Consider the following 21,698-nt stretch of genomic DNA (forward strand, 5'->3'; position numbering starts at 1 on the left):
CACCCAGGTGCCCCCGGCTGTACAATTAAAAGTTGCTTCTTGTTAGGAATTTTATTCTCACGTGACACCATAGGCTGATGAGCCAAACTGATCGATGCCCGTGGCGAAGGACTCATAAGCAACGATATTTGAGTTCTCTGCTTCCCCTGTGAGGCCTCAGAAGTGCCTGAAGAGAGAGCGGGGAGTCCTACTACCTAAAGGGGAATTAAATTAGTGCAGAACTTCCTGATACCAAGATGATTGGTGGTTGGCATTGGTACCGGGTTAGGGTATGCCATCCAGCTCGCATCCTATCTCCCTGCCATGACCTCTGAGATGTCACGATGGAGGTATCATGTAGTCTGTTGCTTTTCTTATTGGAAATTTTATCAAGATAACTGGAGATCCACATGCAGTTACAAGAACTAGTACGGAGAGATCCCGTGCACCTTTTACACAGTCCCCACCCCCCCCCCAAATGGTAACAGAATCTGTTGCTTCTTACTTTATGGGAATATATATGCCTAGGAAATAGGACCAGAGTACTCTGGTTAAAACATTAAAGTACATGTATAATGGAGCCAAACTGCCAATTTCCTTTTCACTCCAATGTGGGCTGCTAGGGAGAACATGGAAAACTTACAGGCGTGATTCCATGTGAAAAACCATGACTCTGAGCTGTTCCATGTGAAACCAGATGGACATCCGGGGTCTGAGTTAGTTGGCGGCAGAATCTTCAGGACATTTCCTGCATTGCTCACAAGGCCGGGCGTTTCCCTGCCTCTAACCGGTGAACTAGGTACAACGGCCAATGCCAGAGGGGTAGGCAGGAAGGGTGACAGAAGACAGAAGCACCAGCTCGTTGATGTTTGTCATTTTTATTTGCAATACTTTAGGTCCAAGTTTCAAACTGCAATATTTTTACACTCAAGACACAGTCATGCACAATCCATATTTCAATTTTCTATTGCTTCAACCACAATTTAAAATAACAATATTGGAAACAAAAAGTCATTAAAAAATCAGAAGCTGAGGTCAGAAGGATGGAACCATACCATCAGCAGGTCTACGAAAGAAATAACTTACTTAAAAATCAAACAAACAAAAAGACCATAAATACCTTTAATCCAAAGTTACAGAAGAGTTGCACTACACATGGGTTTACAAATAACACATTTTAACAAAAGTAATGCACAACCAAATGAGATACAATTCTGATAAAGAATGAAAATATAGATCCTCCTCAACTTGTTTTGTCTGGATATGATGAGTATAATCCCAGCAGACATCAGTACCCTGTGATCTGACTCCTCCCGGCTGATGTACTGAGATTTAAAACTCAACCCACTAATGGTTACAGGATTCTGTGAAAGGTCTTATCATCACTAATGAATATAGTATATGCGGGTCCATAAAGCACACCACACACAAGCACACATACTGAACTTGAGTTTCGCACTCAGGGCTGGTTGGCACTCTGCTATAGGCAGGGCATTGGGACTAACGAACTTTCGGTTTTCCCTCTTTCCAGCAGTATACTCATACACCTGGCCGATCGCTGTGGGAGTTGTCATCAGAAATGCTCTCTTTGGTTCCCAACAAGTTGATTTGTCAACACTCCTTAATGCTAATAGCGTGTGCTCACTTTTTCATTTCTTTCTCTGCAACCTGCAAGTGCTTATGTCCATTCTGAATAGTCCCAGCCATTAAAATGCATGGGTTCTGCCATCTTGTGCCCTTTACAAAGTAAACTCTATAAAGACCAGCATTGCTTCCTAGGAAAGGAGAGGCCCAAATGTAGCTGTGTTCTAGCAAGTGTGACAGTGCATTTCTGTTCTAGTAGCAAATACTGGCCACAGCTTAATGAAAATCAGAGTTTACATATAGAATATATGGAAAACGAAAACTGGGAACACACCACAGAAAAAGGACATCAAAAACAAAAACAAAACAAAACAACTGTGAGGATTTGGAAGGCTGCCGCAAGTTTTATCAACGTTCCCTAGTATTATTTGCATTTATTTGAGGCTTTCATTTTCCCTATCATTTGACATAGTTCTACTGTTTAACTGCCACCTAAGAAACCCAGGCTTAAGCATGCGATATTTGCCATCATTTGAGCAGGCTGAATTTGCAAGGCAACTTAAGGTGCCATAGAAAGATAGGACTTTTGGAAAGACCTTGGGGTCATCTAGTCCGATACCCTTATTTTACAGATGAGGGAATAGCCATGAAAAGGTTAAGTGACTTGCCCAAGGCCACACAATAAGAGTAACACAGCCTACATTAGAATCCAGGCTTCTTTACTCTTAGGCTAATACTACATCTGCTTGATTCTGTGTAATTGCTGTTGATTTCCTCTTAGGTGTGAAATCAGGCGAACATGGTACCCCCCTTACTGCTGGTAGGTGTTATGGGGTGGCATTCACCTGATAGCAGCTTCCAAAGGAGACTCTGATGGCACCAACCAGCTTCTAGGAGTTTATCTCGCATGTCTGACTGTATGACGTGGCAGTAAATGCTACTTGTAATTATAGTATACTTGCACACAGAAGTGTGCACACGGAGGCGATATCTCAGGTCCCGCATTTGCAGATTCAGTGAGATATTGTCTACTATTAAGCAGACATTCCCGATGCATGAGGAGTTGGGGGATATTCATTTGGTCACTGAAGGAGTGTGGGATCAGAAAAAGAGTGGAAAAATTACAGCTAACCAACAGAAAGATTGTATCAGAAACAATTTTCTCTTAGGAAAAATTCTTTCTTAGGAAAAAAATACCTCCTTTATTTCCAAGGTACCATTTCTTCCCTTCCCAAGCCACATGCAAAAATATGTTCAGAACTGTGTGTTCACTCAAAATCCCAGGCCTATTGGCTCTCAATTTACAAATGCTGAATTACAGTCCTCTTGCTCAGAGACTGGGAGAAGCTTGCATCCCTGGCCATGCCTGTGTTTAACTGAATACTAACTGCAATACTAGCTCAGAAAAGGACCGCGAGATTCAACTGGGGATGGCAGGGTTAGGACGCCCGTAAGTACTTTTTATGTTGAGAATGGCCAATGGAAAGTGGGTTCTCTAGGTATAAGGTCTGCTCTTGGTGAAACTGAATAACATCTGAGACCACTACCCCATTATAAAACTCCTCACCTAAGATTTCTTCGGTGAGTTTGGAGGAAAATTCCTCTCTTTGGGTAGAGGGTCTCCCTTTCGCTCCTGAAAAACGACAGTAGTTACTGCATACAGCCTATAAACAGGCAGGACAGAAAGCACATGGAAGCCATCTCAAGCTAAAGCTAACAGGACTGGAACTGAAGGCCAACAGGCAACGGCAGTTCTAAACATTTGTCTTAATGTTTTCCTTGTCGGCTTTTAGGCACAAGTCATAACTTCCATTGAAATCAAAGGGACTGGTTCACTGGTCACAAAAAGAAGAATCCCTACCCAAGTGATATAACATCCAGTCAGACAAGGACAGGGTGGGAGCTGGGGGATTGATCCTTCTTTTCTTCCACATTCAGCTTGAAAATCTGCTAAAAGTCGATCCAGAAAGGTGACCCCTGACCCAGATGCTTTCAAGGGGGCTAATCACATGTCACCCCTCCAATTTCAAGTAACCACAACAGAAGCCTCCATGCCATATCCAAGTGGAGGGCAGCCACTTTCAAAGCAGAAGGATGGGTGTGTTTGGAGTTCTAAGAGCGACATCTCCCTAGCTTCAACTTACAGATAATAGCCCCCTAAGAAAGCACGTGCCATACCCGAGCGTGTGCCAACCTCAGCACCCAGGCAAATATAAAGCCTATGGAATAACTGTAACTAGCAAATATGTGTGCCCTGCATGCTCTGGGCTCTGGCCAGAAGGCATCTGCTCCTGGCATCTTTTCTATGTCTCTATAGTTCCCTTTCTGATGTTTATTATAAAGCAATATTAGAACAGTATCAAAGAAAATTTTGAAAGAAAAAAATGTTTTGCATAATCCCACCACCCTAACACAACTGATTCAATGGTCTGTGTTCCCAGTCTTTGCCCATTATGCACAACTTACTTTTTACATAGTTGTAATCCCTGTTTACGCTATTTAAAAGTGATTTTATAGATTTCTCTCTGAGAACTGGCAGCCTCATTAGAAATAAACAACCCACTGCGCAAAGGAATATAGTTATTTACACGATCTTTGAGCTGAGAAATATCCTTTATAGACAAACATCTCAAACTATCAAAACAGTTATACAGACGACAGGAAGCAATTTCATATGTGTTTTTTTAGCAATGGAATGTGCTTCACGGGGGAGGGATTGATGTGGGGATCAGGTGGTTAAACTCAACATCGGGGTGCAATCCACAAGCCTGAAGAAATCTGAGTAACACAATTAAAGAATAAATACTTGAGTTAAATCTTCTTATGTGACTTGGCCATCCAGTAGCCAAAACGGAACATGGACACACAAATATTTACAATGACACATAGACGAGATCAGCAAGAACGAAGTCATTACCCAGCATGGTGACTGATTTGGGGGGGATTGTGTCATCCGAGAATCTTCGTGGGATTATGACAACGCACCGGATCCTTGCTACAACATTAACGTTCTTTTCTTTTCTTAAATAAATAATCTCTACTGTGCTTCTCACCCTTCCCTGACTTTCCCACTGCCCTATCCCTATCTCGGGACATTTTGGAATCAACATTCGACAACGTGCCCCCATTTTCTCAGGGCACACTAGCAACTTTAAAGATCTGGACAGACTCATCTGTGTCAAGATGAGCTAAAAAAAAAAAAAAAAAAAAAAAAACAAGTCCAGAGAAAGGGGATAAACGATTAACCACCTGGAGTCCAAGTTGTTCAAGTGCACCCAACGTGAATCCTTCAGCATCTTTTTTGGCAGGAGAAACGGCTTCTCACTAATACTTATTAGAAATATACGTAATTCTCCAACATGGGGGAGGGTCTCTGGAAGCTGTTCTCGTTTAAAATCTACATAGATATAAATTGGTAAGAGTAAAGCCTACTGCGATATATTACCATAAAATCTTGGTCTGATGGGATGTGGTGAAGAAATCTGGCGGCTCGTTGTGAATATGCAGGATTGAAAGCATAAAAGAACAGCCATTTCTCTGTCTACAGTGATCTGAAGGATCACTGCTCCAGGCCTCTCCCCACCCAAAGGCCTTAATGACATCTAAGGGACACTAATCAACAACTAGGGCTTCCCAACCAGGTGTGTGGTTGTCTCCACTGGCAGGGCATAGTTAACGTACTGAATTCGATTCACACCCCAGGTATGGTTTCATTGAATTCCCTGGCACTATGAATGAAACATTAAAACAAATATTTAACTTTAAATGAAATAAAAATTAAGGCCTCTCTCTCTCTCTCTCTCTCTCTCTCTCTCTCATTAGAACAGTGTGGCATTAAAAATTTCAGGCCCACCCACCTTTTTGCAAAGTATAACACAGCATGCTTCAAATGAATGTTGCTATTTGATTTTCTTTTCACATTTGTTGTTTTATCTCACTGTGGCTATTTTCCAGGGGGTCAAGCCCCTCCCAAATGTTATAGTAAAAAAAAAAACAGTAGGAAAATAGGAAATCCACCAGTGGTGCCATTTCCTAAACATAAACACGCACCCTATATGGTTAGCAGAAATTCTCTAAAGAAAGTGCTTTCGTTTTAAGGAATGGACGGATGGCTAGATGGATAGATGTACCTTGGCAAAGAGGAAGAGAGGCCCATGTCATTCCCTTTCTCCCTCTTGCTGAAATAGACAGGTTTTCTTCAGAGTCTTGATATATTACAAATCAAGAAGCCTTCCGTAGCACAAATTGTTAGCTTTTCAAAGGTTTGGAGAAACAGCTTTGCAAAATTTATAAAACTGACAGTACATTTGAAAGAGAAGTATATATTTTGTTTCTACGCAGACACCGTCCAGATATTTTTCTGCTCTCAGAAGATTCAGGAAGTGCCAACTGGTGACTTTTTAGTAAGTAGATACATGGTGAAATAATAGTCAAATTTTCGTGCTTTTCCTTAAGCCACAAAAGGAAACCAGTTGGAACTGATACTTCTCGGGATAGATGATTGCAAACCCTAATTACTTTTACTTGAGAATTTCCAGATCTTTATGAACAAGTTTTTGAGATTCAAAAGCGCGAAGGACAAAGTATGAACATACTATATCCTGAAACAGAAACTGGCGAGACAGAGGGAAAATGGGAACAAGTACTTAGAGCCAAATATTGATTGGGGTGTAGTTTTCGCGGACCTCCCACTTCTGACAGGGTCGAATACCTAAAATATCTCTGTTCTCCAGATCCTGTGAGGAATTTTAAAAACGTTATAAATTTTCACGTGATTTTGATCATAAATGTTGAACAAATGTTGGCTAATGGGTCTGTTTCCTCCTAATGCACCTATTTTCCGATGACCTATGTTCCACAAGCACAAGGGGGGATTAAATTAGGTACCTTTAGTTTTGTTTCCTTCTGTCCAACAAAGATCTAAGTATTGTACACGCATTTTGCTTTCCTTTTGGCTCTCAGAGAAAGTCCCATCTTTGTCTAAGTATGACTTCTCCTGCCAGGATTTCCTAGGTTGAGGACCTGGAGTCACCCAACAGGAGAGTTCACAAGGCTTGGGGTGTCCTTTCTCAGGTTATCGTGAAGATGAGCAAGCTGGTTTCTACAAATGATACATCAACTACCTCTCTTAAGCATCATCGTGAAAATGTGACAGGATTTCACCGTTTGCGCTTTATATTTAGAGATGCAGTTTTTAAAAGCCCTTCCTGAACACACATACTCCTCTCTGCTTTTGGAAACATGCCTTCAAAGAAACCTTTCCCAGTACAAATGCAGAAAAACAGGTACGCAAACCAAGCCACCACTATCGAAGAAGAATGCAAAATCGCAACTCTATTAGGGCATGGACTTCCACATGGTCACACAGTATTTGCTCTGGGGTAATTTTTTTTGTTTGTTTTGTTTTTGTTTTTTGTGGTTTTTTTGTGTTTTGTTTTGTTTTTGCTTTTCATTTTTTGCTTGCTTTAAAAAAAAAACGTTTTGACATCTTTTTTTTTTTTTTTTCCTCTGGACACCTCATGACAGTGCAAGTGAAGAACGTCACATTTGGGTAAGGAGTTTTGAAGGAGGTTCGAATGCAAGAGGGACTACTCTCTAACTTAAAAACGAACACGACACTATGAAGAGGGAGTGTGCATCTTTGAGAAACCTTGTTTTCTTCAAAGCGAATGCACAAAACGAGGGGATTCACTACTGGCTCTTTCGCTTCACGGAAGAAGTGGCCACTTCACGGCCGCTTCGACATTGCTGCCCGGTTCGGGCTGCGATTCAGGCTTACAAATAAATTACATAATCTGAGGGAGTAGGAAAAAGGCTTATAAGAAGTTTCTAGTCATTGGAAAGTTAAAGAACCCCCACCCCCACCCCATTTGACTGTCTTTGCTTCCCTCTTTCCTGCCGCAGAGTTTCACAGTTCAGTCTTACTCAGGAGGGAGATGGTGTGGGGTAAGGCTTGCAGTCCTAGCGGCTGCTGTTCTTAATTGCTTCCTTCGCAGCGATAATCAGAGGAGTCAGGCTGGAGAGAGGCTTGGCTAATTTTAAAAATGGATGCTGCAAAAGGGAAACAAACAAACAAACAAGAGGAATTACTGGTCTATTTCCCTCCCACAAGTATATTACTTTTACATTCTCAAGCGGCCCTTTCTTCGTTCAAACGCACTTTGAGTGTCCAATGAAACACCATGAAAGATAATGAAGTATCTTTATTTCATTAAAGCTAGCACCAGGTTTTGTTCCTCAGATGTTCTGGTCATTCAGTGTCATGAAACGCTCCGGCAACTGACGGGCCAAGCCAGAAACTCAGAGGAGGGGGTCTCATAAAAAAAAAAAAAATCTCACTGGGCTTGCAACAGTCTCGTTTTCTGATTTTCCCCAACTGATGCATTTATCTGGAGCAGCTCTCAGGTTGGAAGAAGTGACCTTGGTGGACCTTGGCCCCGAAACCAGTGGTTTCTTATCTGCTAAACCCCATCGCCGTGCCTCTATCATTCCTCTCTTGGCCCCTCTGCAGTACTTAATACAAATGAATATCCCTTCCCTCTTTGAAATGTTTTCCTCGTTGGCAGCCTGTGATGTTCTACCATCTTGGTTCTCTTCCATGTGTATGCTCACTGACTCTTCCTCCTCTGTCTTCTTCCCTGCCTTCCCTCCCTTCTCTCACCTCCCACATACCAGAACTCAGCTTTCATCATGTTCTTTTTCTAACTCGATTCCTTTGAGAGCTCACTTTCTTTCATGGTTTTGACCTCTTATCAGCTTTATGGGGATGACTCCCAAAGCAATATGGAGTGACCTGACCTCTTTCTTGCAGACAGGTCCTACTTCTCCAATTGCCCGCTGGGTATTTCCTTCCCGATGTCCTTCTGTCCCCTTGAATTCAACATTTAAAAACACATGTTAAGGTCCCCCAAACAGGGTACACTTGCGTGATGTAAGCCACAGAGGCTCTGGAATCAGCCCACCTAGGTTCAATGATCTCCTCTGCTTATTACAATGGTTAGATGAAGTAAGTGACAGTTCCTTTTAAGCTACATAGAGGCAAAGAAATGCTAGCCAGTGTATTATCCTCCATCATTTTTGCTTTTACTGAATGCTGCCACTGGTTCGATATTCTGAAGTCACTTTTGTCTTCTTCTGCCTTATGTTCTACATGCAATCGGCTACCGAGTACTTTTTTAATGCCTTTCACAATTATCTCTCACCTTCGTAATTCAGGCCTAATCAACTTAATCCTGAACTATAAACCTTAGCTCCTCCTCCATCTTCCTGCCGCCATTTTTTTTCCTGTTGCTAATTCTTATTGCACACTACCAGATTCATCTTCCTAAACAAAGCTGTCACCATGTGACCCTCAGATATGTTCAGTGTTTCCCCACTGGCTACAGCCCAAATTCTATAGACTGGTGTTCAAGGCACTCTATGGTCCTCTCTCTTATAGCTTCCTGAGTCGACTTCTTTACTTCAACTATATGCTTCATTTTCTGTTCCTTTCATTAAACTTTGTCTCCATGCCTTTGGTCACACTATAATCCTTCCATCTGAAATCCCTTCCCCTGTTCACCTTGACTATTTAAAACTGCTCTGCTCTTCAAGACTCAGCAGAACTCCTTCCCGTTTGTCAGACACTTTCTGGTCCCCGTAACCTATAGAAGTTGCTCGCTAATCAACCACAGCATTTATCGTTTGAATAGCCACCTGGTTTCAATAAGTCTGTAAAAACACCTCGTGTTGTTTTTTGCAAATACTCAAGGACATTGTGAACTTCTGGCGAGCAGAAGTTCATGCCTCTGAGACGTATGTATCACTCACTGCAGTTAAGCCTTGCAAAGGGGAGGTGCTCAAAAAATATCAGTTGATGGGCAGAGACTTGACTTAGGCCACAAAGGCACACAAATACTTCAAGACCTGTGTCTCTTCTCAAGCATTCTAGAGGCGGGTGAATGCCATGCGTCTCTCTCTTTTCTAGCCTCTGAAATGGGCAATGAGAGGCTAGAGTCAGAAAACAATGTTCTGTGGACTTAAGGCAATACACGTGAGGTGCCGTGGGTTAAATAGAGGGTCGGTGAAGGGCCATTGCAGATTTGACATGTGCGGCCTTAGGGCAGCCTGTGAAATGCTCACAGGTAGCAGAAAAGAGAAGGTGTAGCCTCTTTAAGAAACCAGTTTATCCCAGGTGTGATTTGGGTTGAGGTGGGATATATTTTCCCCCGGGGTGTAGCTCTCTGTGTCTGCAGGGGGTTCAGAAGCAACGGGAATGCTTGTGTTTCTTTTTCTTTCTTTCTTTCTTTCTTTCTTTCTTTCTTTCTTTCTTTCTTTCTTTCTTTCTTTCTCTTTCTTTCCTTCCTTCCTTCCTTCTTTCCTTCCTTCCTTCCTTCCTCCCTTCCTTCCTTTCCTTTCTTTCTTTGCCTAGAACAAACTTGGTCTGTGGTTAACACACAATATAACCAAGGACCGCACCTTTTTGTTTAACTGGATTAAGTGTTCAAAGTCACAGAGAGAATAAGTAGTCACTGTTCTTTGACATTACGGGGCTTGACACGTGTCCCTGAGGCCCAGTCCCCAGCGATGAAGGTATATGTGTAGTCCTGGGCATGTGTTCCTCCATCAATAGGAGTACGTCTTTTTCTCTAAACTGGTTTGTGGGTTTGTGTGGTGGAAAGTCTGACAATCCAGGGCTCAAATCCCAGTTCTGCCACTCGATGGCTGTGTCAGCCTCAATTTCTACATCTGTGACACAGGATAATAACACCTACCGTATGGAGTTGTTTTAAGAATTGAATGAGATAATGTATGCAAAGAATGTGGCAGGGAATTGGTACTAATGACCATCGGTTATGCTAATTCCCTGAGAGCCTTGAAAAGGGCAAGTGGTCACAGAGGCACTCATCACTGGATGGTACTCACCCAGGCAAGCAGGTGCCTGCCATTTGCCATCACCAGCCAAGGGGCTTTGACCAGTAAGGTATTAGAGTAGCGAGCGCCATGGAAACAACTGCATAGTTACGCAGAGAATTACCTCTGGCCAAGGGCACCTGCGTACAACATCCAGGGGCACCAGTCAAGCTTAGAACAAGACGGCAACCCCAGAGGTTCACAGTTTTCTTCTGTTCCTTGCAAAATAAGACTCCAGGAAGAACAAAAGAGATTTACAGATTAAAGTGCCAACTTCTCAGAAGAAAGGCAACATGCCAATCAATCATGTATTAGATGCATGCCTCTATTTCTGTGCCTGTGGTCTAAAACCAAATGGCTACGGCCCAACTCGAACTAGACATCTCTTGACACGGCTTCCCTTACTGTCACACATTGAGATGGAGAAGCTCAATGTAATGACTCTCTCTTTGTAATTGTCCTGTTTTATTTTCACCTGCAAAAGCTCCTTGGCAGATCCCCTCCTGTCCACATCCATCTCAAGACAGCGGTTTAAAAAGTCACGGAACACAGCCGACAGTCTCTCAGGATTCTGGAGCTCTGGAGTCCCATTAGTGGCTATCAGGTATAATGCCTACAGAGATTTAAAAAAGAAAAGAAAAGCAAAGAAAAAAACAGGAAGATCCATTCAGCACTGACAAATGAGGATCGTGAGTTGGCACGGAAGGTACGAATCCAGCTTCTTCCAGTTTATACTCGCGGTCTTAAAAATTCCATTTTAGAACATGACACTGACATGTATTTCAAAGTTTCTCTACCAGTTAGAAATCACTCCTCTCGGCAGTGACTGAGGTGACAGTGAGGGGCTCCACCCCCCAAAATTTGGAAATAAGGTTAAAAGGTTGTCCCTCGGAGAGTTAAGTCAGTAAAAATCCAGTTATAATGAATGTGTGATTAACCACCTAGGAAATGAAGCCAAGGGGCTGCCTGGGAAACCGTGACTCTAAAGACTTGGGGAACACGCACACACCCAATCACGTTGACCTGGGTACAACCTCCAGAAGGCACTGTTGTAAAAGTGACTGCAATTTGCTCAGTGTTTATCTTGTTTGAAGAATATTTGTGAGGGGCGCCTGAGTGGCTCAGTCGATTAAGCATCTGAGTCTTGGTTTCAGTTCAGGTCACGGTCTCCCGATTTCGTGAGTTTGAGTCCCGTGTCGGGCTCTGTGCTCACAGCATGGAGTCTGCTTGTGATTCTCTCTCTTTCCCTCTCTCTCTGCCCCTCCCTCGCTCGTGCTGTCTCTCTAAAAATAAATAAATCAACTTACAGAAAAAGAATATTTGTGAGCATCCCAGGGATGAACAGAGTACATTACAGAATTAGAGAAGCACAAAGAACCACAGAGATGGTAGGGCCTCAATGCGAAGTAACCGGTGAGACCCATGGACTCCAGTACTTCTGCCCTATGGCAGATGTATCCCTGTACATTTCAATTAGATTTCCTGTGAAAGTCTAAGTCTAATAAGAGAAAATATGAGAAAACTTGGCATTAGTACTCCTGGAACCTGACGATCATGGATCCTACTGTAAAATAATCAGTCGCTAATATATTTCTGAGATCTTTGTTCTGTAAGGCCACCACCACTGAGAGGCATCTACCGACTGACTCATGGTGTGCTGACAGAATCAAGGGCCTAGCCTTCAGGGAGAGAGCCGGACCCGGGTCCCTGATTAATTCACAAAGGTAAACCCATCTTTTGAAGGCTCATGACAGCCAAAAAAAAAAAAAAAAAAAAAAAAAAAAAGGTGGTTGTTCCTCATGCCTCCTGTAAGCAAACAATTCTAGAACGCTACGTATGTATCAGGTAGTGTATTAGACACTGGATATCCAAAGATGAATATGAGAATGCCCTGCTTTCAAAGATCACACAATTTGGTAAGGGAGAGAGACATAAATAGCTACAATACAGTGGGACGAGAGCTAAAGGAGGGAGATAGCAAGTGTTGTGTAAATACAAGGAGGAAGCAGTTTACCCTAGAGCTCAGAGGAAGCTTCACAGTGGAGGTTGGCATCTGAACAGGGTTTTGAAGGATAAGTAGGAGTTTTCCTGCAGGTATTGCCACCAGGGTTATGTCTGCCTATGTGACCAACCCCCTAACTATGATGAAGACATGCTCCCTCCTGAACTTGCTTGGGCTTTCGTGGCAAATATTTTCCCCCCTTATCTCTTTCTTCTTTGCCCACCATGGCTCCTAACATAATTAGAAGTATTTTTATAAAAGTCCTTTCCTGGGGACACGTGAATGGCTCAGTTGGTTAAGCGCCGACTTCGGCTCAGGTCACGATCTCGCGGTCCATGGGTTCGAGCCCCGCATTGGGCTCTGTGCTGACAGCTCAGAGCCTGGAACCTGCTTCAGATTCTGTGTCTCCCTCTCTCTCTGCCCCCCACCACCCGTTGGTGCTCTGTCTCTCTCTCTCTCAGCAATAAATAAACATTAAAAAATTTTTTAAAAAAAGTCCTTTCCTGGACCAGTTTTCATCAGCTGGTAAAGACATCTCTCCTCCTGCCTAGAAACCTCCACAAGTGTACTTTAGAAAGGGTTAGGGGACGCCTTGGTGGCTCAGTCAGTTGAGCATCTAACTCTTGACTTCAGCTCAGGTCATGATCTCATGGTTTATAGGATCAAGCCCTGAGTCGGGCCATGTACTGACAGCGCAGAGCCCGATTGGCATGCTCTCTCCCTGTCTTTCTGCCCCTCCCCTGCTTGTGCTCTCTCTCAAAATAAATAAATAAACATTAAAAAAGAGAATGGGTTAGGAGGGACTGTTTAATTCAATGGCTGTCAACCGACAGCATGCATCAGAATCACCTACAAGGCTTGTTAAAACAGATTCCTAGGTCACCCCCGGAGTTTCTGAGTCAGTAAATCTGGAGGGGGGCCCAAAGAATTTGCATTCAAACAAGTTCCCTATAAATGCTGAAGCTGCTAGTTCCAGCACCACACTTTGAGAACTGGTTTAACCCACACGGGTAATTAAAGCAATGGGCTAAACTAGAAGGTCCCAGAAGTGCTTGCACATGGGAGTCACCTGGAGAGGTTTAAAAGATCCCCACGCCCAGTTCTCACCCCCAAACCAATTAAGTGAAAATCTTTGGGGGTGGAACAGGCATCGGGATTTTTTAAGCTCTCCAGGAGACTCCAATTTGTAGCCAACACTGAGAATCACTAGCCAAGGACTTGTGGCCCCCTTAACCCAGAATCTCTGAATTGTAAGTTCACCAGACACGAGAGCCACAGAATCCCACAGAGTGAGATTCCCTTACATGGTGATGACCGAGAATTAAAATGGCACAAGTTTCTATACAGTGCAATGAAACTTTTGCTTTCTCACTCAGTACATTAAAAAAATGCCACATGAAATACAACTCCCTCTAAACCCACACCTTGTTTCCCCCGACCCCTCAATCCTTTCTGATTTTCAATTCCTTCACTGATGAACAGCAAACACAGAGGGGCAGCTATTGAGACTTCCGTGCCAAAATACAAGTCAGCTGCAAATCTAATCTTGACTAATAAAATAAAACAAAATAAAATAAAATAAAATAAAATAGTGTGAAAAAGGAATGTGTTTGTAAACTGCTTTTAGGAAATCATCAACTGGGCTGAAGTCAAATGGTGCTTGATCACAGCAGATATATTACATGGAGTTCAAACAGGGTGTTTTAGTTCGCGGACGATTAGTGCTTCAAGCACCTGTCCTCACAAACCATCTTTGTTCCCTTATTCAGAGAAAATTGCTTACCATGCACCTTACAATTTGCTGCCTCCTCCTAAAACTTTCTTATTTCCGCTGGCCACAATTCCGCTACACTCACTGTCCTTTGCTTGCCTTTTTCTGCTCTGTGAGCCAAGCCAGGTCCTAAACACATGCCCACACACACACACACACACACACACACTTTTCTTCGTTTCCACCCTCCCTAGGTCTGCCTGCATGCTACATGGTTTCATTTCCCTACCTTTCTTTGACCACTGTGGCTCAATACAGTTTCCTCCACATAATCTCCTGCCTTACAAGTACACATACACTTCTGCCCAAATCCTTCTCACTTCTCTTTAGTCCATGCCTCATTACCTCAGGAAACGTGTGCCCCTCTTTCTATTCATGAATTACAAAATGGCCTTCATCAGGGTTGTGCAGCATGAGTAGGGTTGGTGATACACCGGAGAAAGGGAGAAGAAAGTTCAGGAATCTGAAGGGGAATCAGAATAAGGAGCCAGTGCTATGAACTTCACCACACTTAAAAGAGAACGCACGTCCTCTTCCGAATTTCTAGAAAAAGGAGGAACTCTGGTATCTGTTGTGGGGACTGGGGGTGGCGGTGGGACTGAAGGTTGGGGATCTTGGTTGGTAGCCTTACACACCCTGGCCCCCAATCGAGGTATCAGATGCAAGAATGCCTTTTACTTAAACACTAGATCATAAATATTGTTTGATGTTTTACAAACTTCTTCCTAAATATCATTTTATTAAAAAATGTTTGATGTTACTTTTGAGACAGAGAGAGAGAACGAGCGGGGGAAGGGCAGGGAGAGAGGGAGACACAGAATCCGAAGCAGGCTCCAGGCTGTCAACACAGAGCCCGCCACAGGGCTCGAACCTGCGGACCACAAGATAATGACCTGTGCGGAAGTTCGAGGCTTAAGTGACTGAGCTACCCGGGTGCCCCTATAAATATCATTTTAAAGACTGCACAGCGGTTCATGTGGGATGCACTCTGTTAATGCTGCTGGCTTGATTTAGAAAATACACATAGTCAGGAAAAGGTTGAAAGGAAACACACCAATATGTTCTCTCTGGGTGGTAGGATTACTGGTGATTGAATTTTTCAAACATATTTTTCAACTTTCCAAATTTTCTACAAGAACACGACTGCTTTTCTTATTTACGAAACCGTCCCAAACATTATGTAAAAAAAAATTTCCAAAGCTGTGCCGTCCAAACTCACACAAAACTCCTCATGTATTTCTCTTTGTCTTCCTAGGATTAAACCTGCTTTTCATCAAGTGCTAACCCTTGAGGGAAACAAAAACCCAGACTTTTTTTTTCAACTATTGTTTTCGTTTTAATTGCAACAGTATTATATCCAACTAATTTCCATTGCAAAAATCCACACTTTCAGTTATATTATGGGCTAAACTGGCCTTTGTGGAATGGCCTGGGAACCTACTCACTACGCATAATGCTGCTTCTATGGGAAAATGTACTCTGAGTTCCAAATAATTAACTTAAAAATGAACTTTTGGAACACGTCCTGCGTGTAAGCTGGGTACTATCTTTGTAAAAAGAAAATTGCTACCCGCTGCTCTGCTAATGGGAGACAAATACAGTTGCAACCAATACAACAATCACAGCAAAAAGGGTTTTACTAACAAAGTCAAGTCTTTTTTTCTTTTTTGTGTGTTAAAAATTTTTTTTAATTTTTTTTTTTTGAGAGAGAGACAGAGACAGAGTGCAGGTGGGGGAGGAACGGAGACAGAGAGGGAGACAACAGAATCCAAAGCAGGCTCCAGCCTCTGACTTGTCTGCACAGAGCCCGATGTGGGGCTCGAACCCACAAACCGCGAGATCACGACCTGAGCCCAAGTCTGAATGCCTAACCGACTGAGCCACCCAGGCGCCCCCTAACAAAGTCAAGTCTTACATGAAGAAAGATTGGGGAAAATAGATCGCGGCATGAGTGATCACAGTGTGGTTTTATCTTGAGCTAGTGAAAACTCAGAAAAAAATGAGCTGGCTGTTAGAAAAAAATCTTTGTTGGCTCCTCCGTGGTCCACATATGTGGTTTTCAAACTGTACTCCCCAAAATAGTCCTCCAAAGAGGCGGGACAGGGAGATACATGTGAAGGCTCTAGGAGCCTGCACCCACACATATCTGTTTCAATCAGAGAAATATTTCTTTTTTCTCTATTTCTTTATGCTTCCAAGCAAGGTTTCATTTGAACCAAGGGCTCGCTACCGTCTTTGGAAAACCACTGGTCCCCAGGATCCATGGCATGGCATAGACGGTCCTCCATGATTGGGCCCCCGTGGTCTTTGTGGTCCTCAGTGTGTTCTCTTCTTACCCGAGAGCCCTTCTTCCCCCACCCCCACATATGTACACACACTGGCCAAAGCTCACATACCATTCAAGCCAGTCTGTTCACTGAACTCTGAATAAGAAATGCTCTTTAATATCTGCTTAAAATGCTAGCCCCGTTTCTCATAAGCGCCTGGTGAACTTCCGCTTGCTGCTGAGGCTCTATTTCACATGGCATTTCGTCTTTCAAGCCTTCTCCCTCAGCCACCTTGGTTTTCTGCGGACTGTTTTGGGTTTCAGTACCCTAGCAAACCGGGATAACTGGTTACCCTGCAGACAGAGTTAGCCTCAAACAGGTGCCCAGGAAATGCGTTCGTTGCCGAATAAAAGGAGAGCCAAAATGTATGAACACACCTAATTGTGCTGGGACTCTAACAGACTTGGATACACGAGGTATTAAAGCTCAGAACTTAAGTGAATCATTCAACATATGAGAAGATACACAGAGAATGACCAAAGCGCCTTTTCTGAGTCGCACAGGCCTGGCATGTGGTAACTTCTGATGACCTGGTCCTCGGTGTGGGAGGAGGAAAAGAGCTCTGGAAAGGGATGGCATCGAAGGGAGCGAAAACTGGAAAAAGATGGCCATAACATGGTAATCTGCTGCATGGGCAAAGCCAGACAGGAAGGGGAGAAGATGATGGTCTCTGGAACTTGAAACATAGTTCTGAAATGTAGTCTTCTCTGACTGAACAGAGAAGGCAGTCTTGATTAGTCTTTTGCTACATCATTATGCAAGGTCTGTTTGATTCCTCAGGTGGGGCAATGCAGGCCCTATGACCTACTGACCTTGTTTGTAAAGTTAGAAGGACAACCTCGGGGCATAAAATGGTGGCTTCCTTCATGGTGATCTTGATATACACATTACCTAGAAGTTTCTGATGTTCTGGAATTCTTCATAATAACTCTAGGGGCGCCGGGGTGGCACAGTTGGTTAAGTGGCTGACTCTTGATTTCCGCTTGGGTCATTATCTTGCGGTTCATGGGTTCAAGCCCCACATCGGGCTCTATGCTGACAGTGCAGAGCCTGCTTGGGATTCACTCTCTCTCTCTCTTCCTCTGTCCCTCCCCCACTTATGCTCTCTCAAAATAAATAAATAAACTTAAAAAAATTAAAAAATATAATAACTCTAAAGTCTCTTGGCAATAACACACAAACACCACAGTTTTCACTGACTCCAATGTGCATCTAAAATTTTCCTAAGTACTCAGAGAAAACTACTCTACCCAGTTGAAGGAATAATTCAATTTACCTTATTGGCAATTTCCTCGGTTAAAAAAGATCAATGCAGTCATCTTAGAAGTTACCACATTTCTCCAAAGAGGCCCCAAAACAATCCATATGTACCCAATAAATTTTCATTAAGGCAGTTTCGCAACAGGACTAACCATTTAATTAAAAAGCTTCAGTTTGTGACTTCAGTTCATTATAACACTTTATAAAGTTTAGATTAAGATGTTAGAAAACAAACCAGGGGACTTACATGGCAATGTGTTAGTAACCATGAAAGGCTCCAGCACCGATACAAAGGCTCAATTTACAAAGACGATTGGGTGTGGTACAAACATTTCTTTCTAAGTTGACTATCTGGGACACAAAACACATTTTCCCACGGAAATCGTGTTATACATGGTGAAAAGGCTCCCAACCTAGCCAATAAAAATCTATTTAACAAAACAATGTAACTGAACTCTAAGACCAAGAAGGCTATTCATCTGTGTCTCAATATCTCTATAAATACTATGTCCATGGAAAGTCTTAATAGCTAGCTAACATTTATTCAGTGATTACTATTAGGTGACCTAATCCACACAACAACCCACTGAGGTAGACTCGATTATGATCCCCCGGGGACAGATGAAGGAACTGAGGCCTGTGGGACTAATTTAGCTTGTCCAGTATCGCACAACTAGCAACGAGGAAGTCAATGTTTGAATCGAGGGAGAGTCCAGAGTTCTTGCTCTTGACCACTGCAAATAACACCTCACACTGTTTGCAGTCTCTGAGGTAGGAATTCTCCTAGCAGAGGCACACAAGGGCTCCTCAAGAAATGAGGCACACTGGGGCGCCTGGGTGCCTCAGTGGGTTAAATGCCCGACTTTGGCTCAGGTCATGATCTCACGGTTCCTGAGGGTGGAGCAGGCATCAAGCTCTCTGCTATCAGCACAGAGCCTGCTTCAGATCCTCTGTCTCGCTCCTTCTCTGTCCTTCCCTCTCCCTCTCAAAAATAAATAAACATTTAAAAGGAATGAGGCACACTGAAAAGTTCGCCTTTACCTCTACAGAGGAAACGGACACTCATGAGGTCAATCATTCGTTCTCCACTTGTTTGGAAATGGGGAACAAAGGTCACCAGTTAGAGGGTTTCACACTGTATTCTCCAGTGTCTGTGTGTATGTTGAGAGTTTATAAGCAGCTCTGTACTCTGCAGTCTCCTGCTGTCCTGGTTCCTCCCTCATCTTAGGCTTTCCAACTACCCTTGAGTGTTTTATGAGAGTTATTTGGCAACGAGTGACTTGACACCTCATGGCTTAGTTTACTCATGACCTGGGATTTCAGAGGTCAAAGGCCAGAGTGTACTGCTACCTCTGATGTGTTTATGGATGTCATGAGAGGCCCTAATGTTCCTTTCTAAGAAGAAAACGAACGGGCCAAAATATGCAGTAAGAAATTACTATAGTACACCTAACGTTTTCTTCCATACGTTGACTTGTTTATCCCAACGGCCCAGCGTGATCGCTGAGTATGCAGTGTGGTGTCATTCTGTTCCCTACTTGTCTTCCATAGTGGTTCTCATCTGTCACCACATCATGGGGTTGGGGGGGACGGTGCTTGTTTTTGTTTAATCCCTAAAAGTCATTCAAAAGGAACCTATTACAGATCGATCCTCTTACAGGTTGATGGCAAAAAGTAATTAGGTACCAGTGACTGATTAGGTGTCGGTCTAGTTTTAGAGTGCTCCTTTCGAGCATAAAGGACTGGCCACTGCTAGAAAATAAAGACCAGATGACTCCAACAATGGGTGTGCTCGTTCTAATCTCTCAGGATTAATAGTGCTTGTCAAGAAACACGGAGCAGGCTATGTGTGTTCACAACGAAACCCCAGGGCAGCCCAAGTGGCAACCCAGGATTGAGAACCAGAGGGGATCTGGAAGTGGGGATGAGGGTAGGCAGAGGCACGGAGAAGAGGCAAAGCAAAATGGGACAGGAGGTGGAGGAGAAAAGCTGGGGGAAGCAGAAGGAGCAGATGATCACAGGGCAAGGACAGGGGCCAAATGACAATGGGGAGAGAAGGGTGGCTGATGGAACCTAGAGGAAGAGAAATGAAGATAGAAGCTAAAGAATCAGGGAGGCCAAAGGGACCCGATCCTCAGTCCCATTCTGCTACTGCCCTATCTCTCTGGTCTTCTCGCATACAATTTCTCAAAGCACTGCCTGTAGTTTTAGTGTATGGGCTTCTTCACCTCCCATTTTCGCTTCAACCCGCACCTGCTTTCTGGTTCTAAGGTGCCATTGAACACGACACATTTTTCATGTCTCATTTTAGAACATTAGAGGAGGTAGGGCACTAACTCCCCGATTCTTCTGGGCTTTTCACCCAAATTACTGTATTGGGTTCAAAACAGCCAACCACAGCATGATCTGTGAAACATGCATTATGTTGCTCACATCAATTGGTTGCGACTTCTACTTTGTAAGCAGTCGGTCAGCTGACCAGCTCTGTACACGGTAGCATATGATTCTTCCCTTCATGCCCCAGAGTGCAGCCTATGGATCCCTATAGTAGCTCTATCACTGCAGTGTTGTTTCCCGGCTTCTCCCCAAGAGTCCTGTCAGAGCGGGCTGTGTGGCCCTACATGCAGCCTTCTTTCACTCCCAACATGGTCAAGTATCTTTGCTTGGTAGGAGAAGGGGGATCTTCCCTCTTTACGGGATACAGATTTAGTCAGGAGGTGATGAGAGAGACATCTCCGAGCTGCTTCCTGAAGGTCACTCCTCTGGAAGCAGTCCTAAAGACAACACACACCCAAACCATGGCTCTTCCAGCCGTCAGGGAAGGCTGTAGCCTACCTACAGCTCAAGAACACAGAATCAGAGTCAGAGACTCATGAGTTTCTCCTTTTCCTTAGGTGCCGCTCATGTGGAAGCCCAATACAGAAAAACAATTAAAGAGGACTGTTCTGGTGGAATCAAGAGCCATGTGACCTCTCCCTTGGGCCCTTTAAGCCTAAGGAGCTCCGTAGAATTCTAGGGCCTTGTGAAGTCCCCTGGCAACCAGTAATCTCATCAAGCTCCACTTCTTTGAAGTGACAAGAAGATGGAGGCCAAGGAAGAAGTAACCTGTGCAAGGTCATGGACTTCCTGACTGGCACACCTGGGAAGAGAATTCACTCTTCAATTCGCATAATGTAGACAGGTGGTAGAGACAATAGAAAGCTCTTTGTCTCATCCTCTCACATTTATTGGCCACTCGTGGAAGAAAGATGATGATGAATTTTGCCATCTAAGCACTGGGACGATTCCTGACAGAAGGAGGAGGTGGAAGAGGAAGAGAGGGTGGAAGAGAATCAGAAGGAGAAGGAGGAGAAGGAGAAGAAGAGGGAGAGGGAGAGGGAGAGGGAGAGGGAGAGGGAGGAGGAGAAGGAGGAGGAGGAGGAAGAGGAGAAAGAAGAGGAAGAGGAGGAGGAGGAAAAGTTAGGGAAGGAAGGAAGGAATTAAGGAAGGAAGGTGGGAAGGAAAGAGGGAAGGAAGGAACAGAAGGAAGGAAGCAGAAGAAGCAGCAAAAAGATCAGCTTGTTCCTGACAATGTTAGCACTTTGCCTCTCCCAGCTACAGAGGTAAGACTGCCTTCATCAAGTTAAACTCTCTCTGCTGAGAATCTCACGTAAGACATCTCAGAGCATCCTTTTATCAGGATGCAAAGGGTCTTCTAAAATGATGTCGCAACCGGGTTGACAAAGGTATGTTTCAAAATGGTGACAAAAGTTAGAAATCATCTTTAGTAGTCAAGAAAACCCAGATTTTCTCGGTGACGTTATGTTTCATCGGCAAACACACAGACTGAAAACGCCACAGGATAAAACATGCCAGTGGGCATTTCACTAGGCAAAAGCCCATC

At 43.6% G+C, this 21,698-nt stretch overlaps 1 protein-coding gene across 20 annotated transcripts in view; it reads right to left on the bottom strand.

Annotated features, from left to right (window-relative positions):
• Window positions 1-4,157: 4,157 nt before the first annotated feature.
• Window positions 4,158-21,698, bottom strand: part of PAK3 (p21 (RAC1) activated kinase 3) — a 251,199-nt gene continuing 233,658 nt past the window's right edge. For all 20 annotated transcript variants that reach the window (XM_019426867.2, XM_053891251.1, XM_053891249.1 and 17 more), the window contains 2 exons: window positions 10,931-11,068; window positions 4,158-7,614 (listed from right to left, as the gene is read on the bottom strand). In XM_019426867.2, coding sequence (XP_019282412.1) covers window positions 7,525-7,614; window positions 10,931-11,068 — 228 coding nt within the window. In that variant the 3' untranslated portion in view covers window positions 4,158-7,524. The remainder of the gene's footprint in view (window positions 7,615-10,930; window positions 11,069-21,698) is intronic.

Source organism: Panthera pardus, unplaced genomic scaffold, assembly GCF_024362965.1.
Source record: "Panthera pardus isolate Hobbes unplaced genomic scaffold, ASM2436296v1 HiC_scaffold_27, whole genome shotgun sequence".
Lineage (NCBI taxonomy): Eukaryota > Metazoa > Chordata > Mammalia > Carnivora > Felidae > Panthera > Panthera pardus.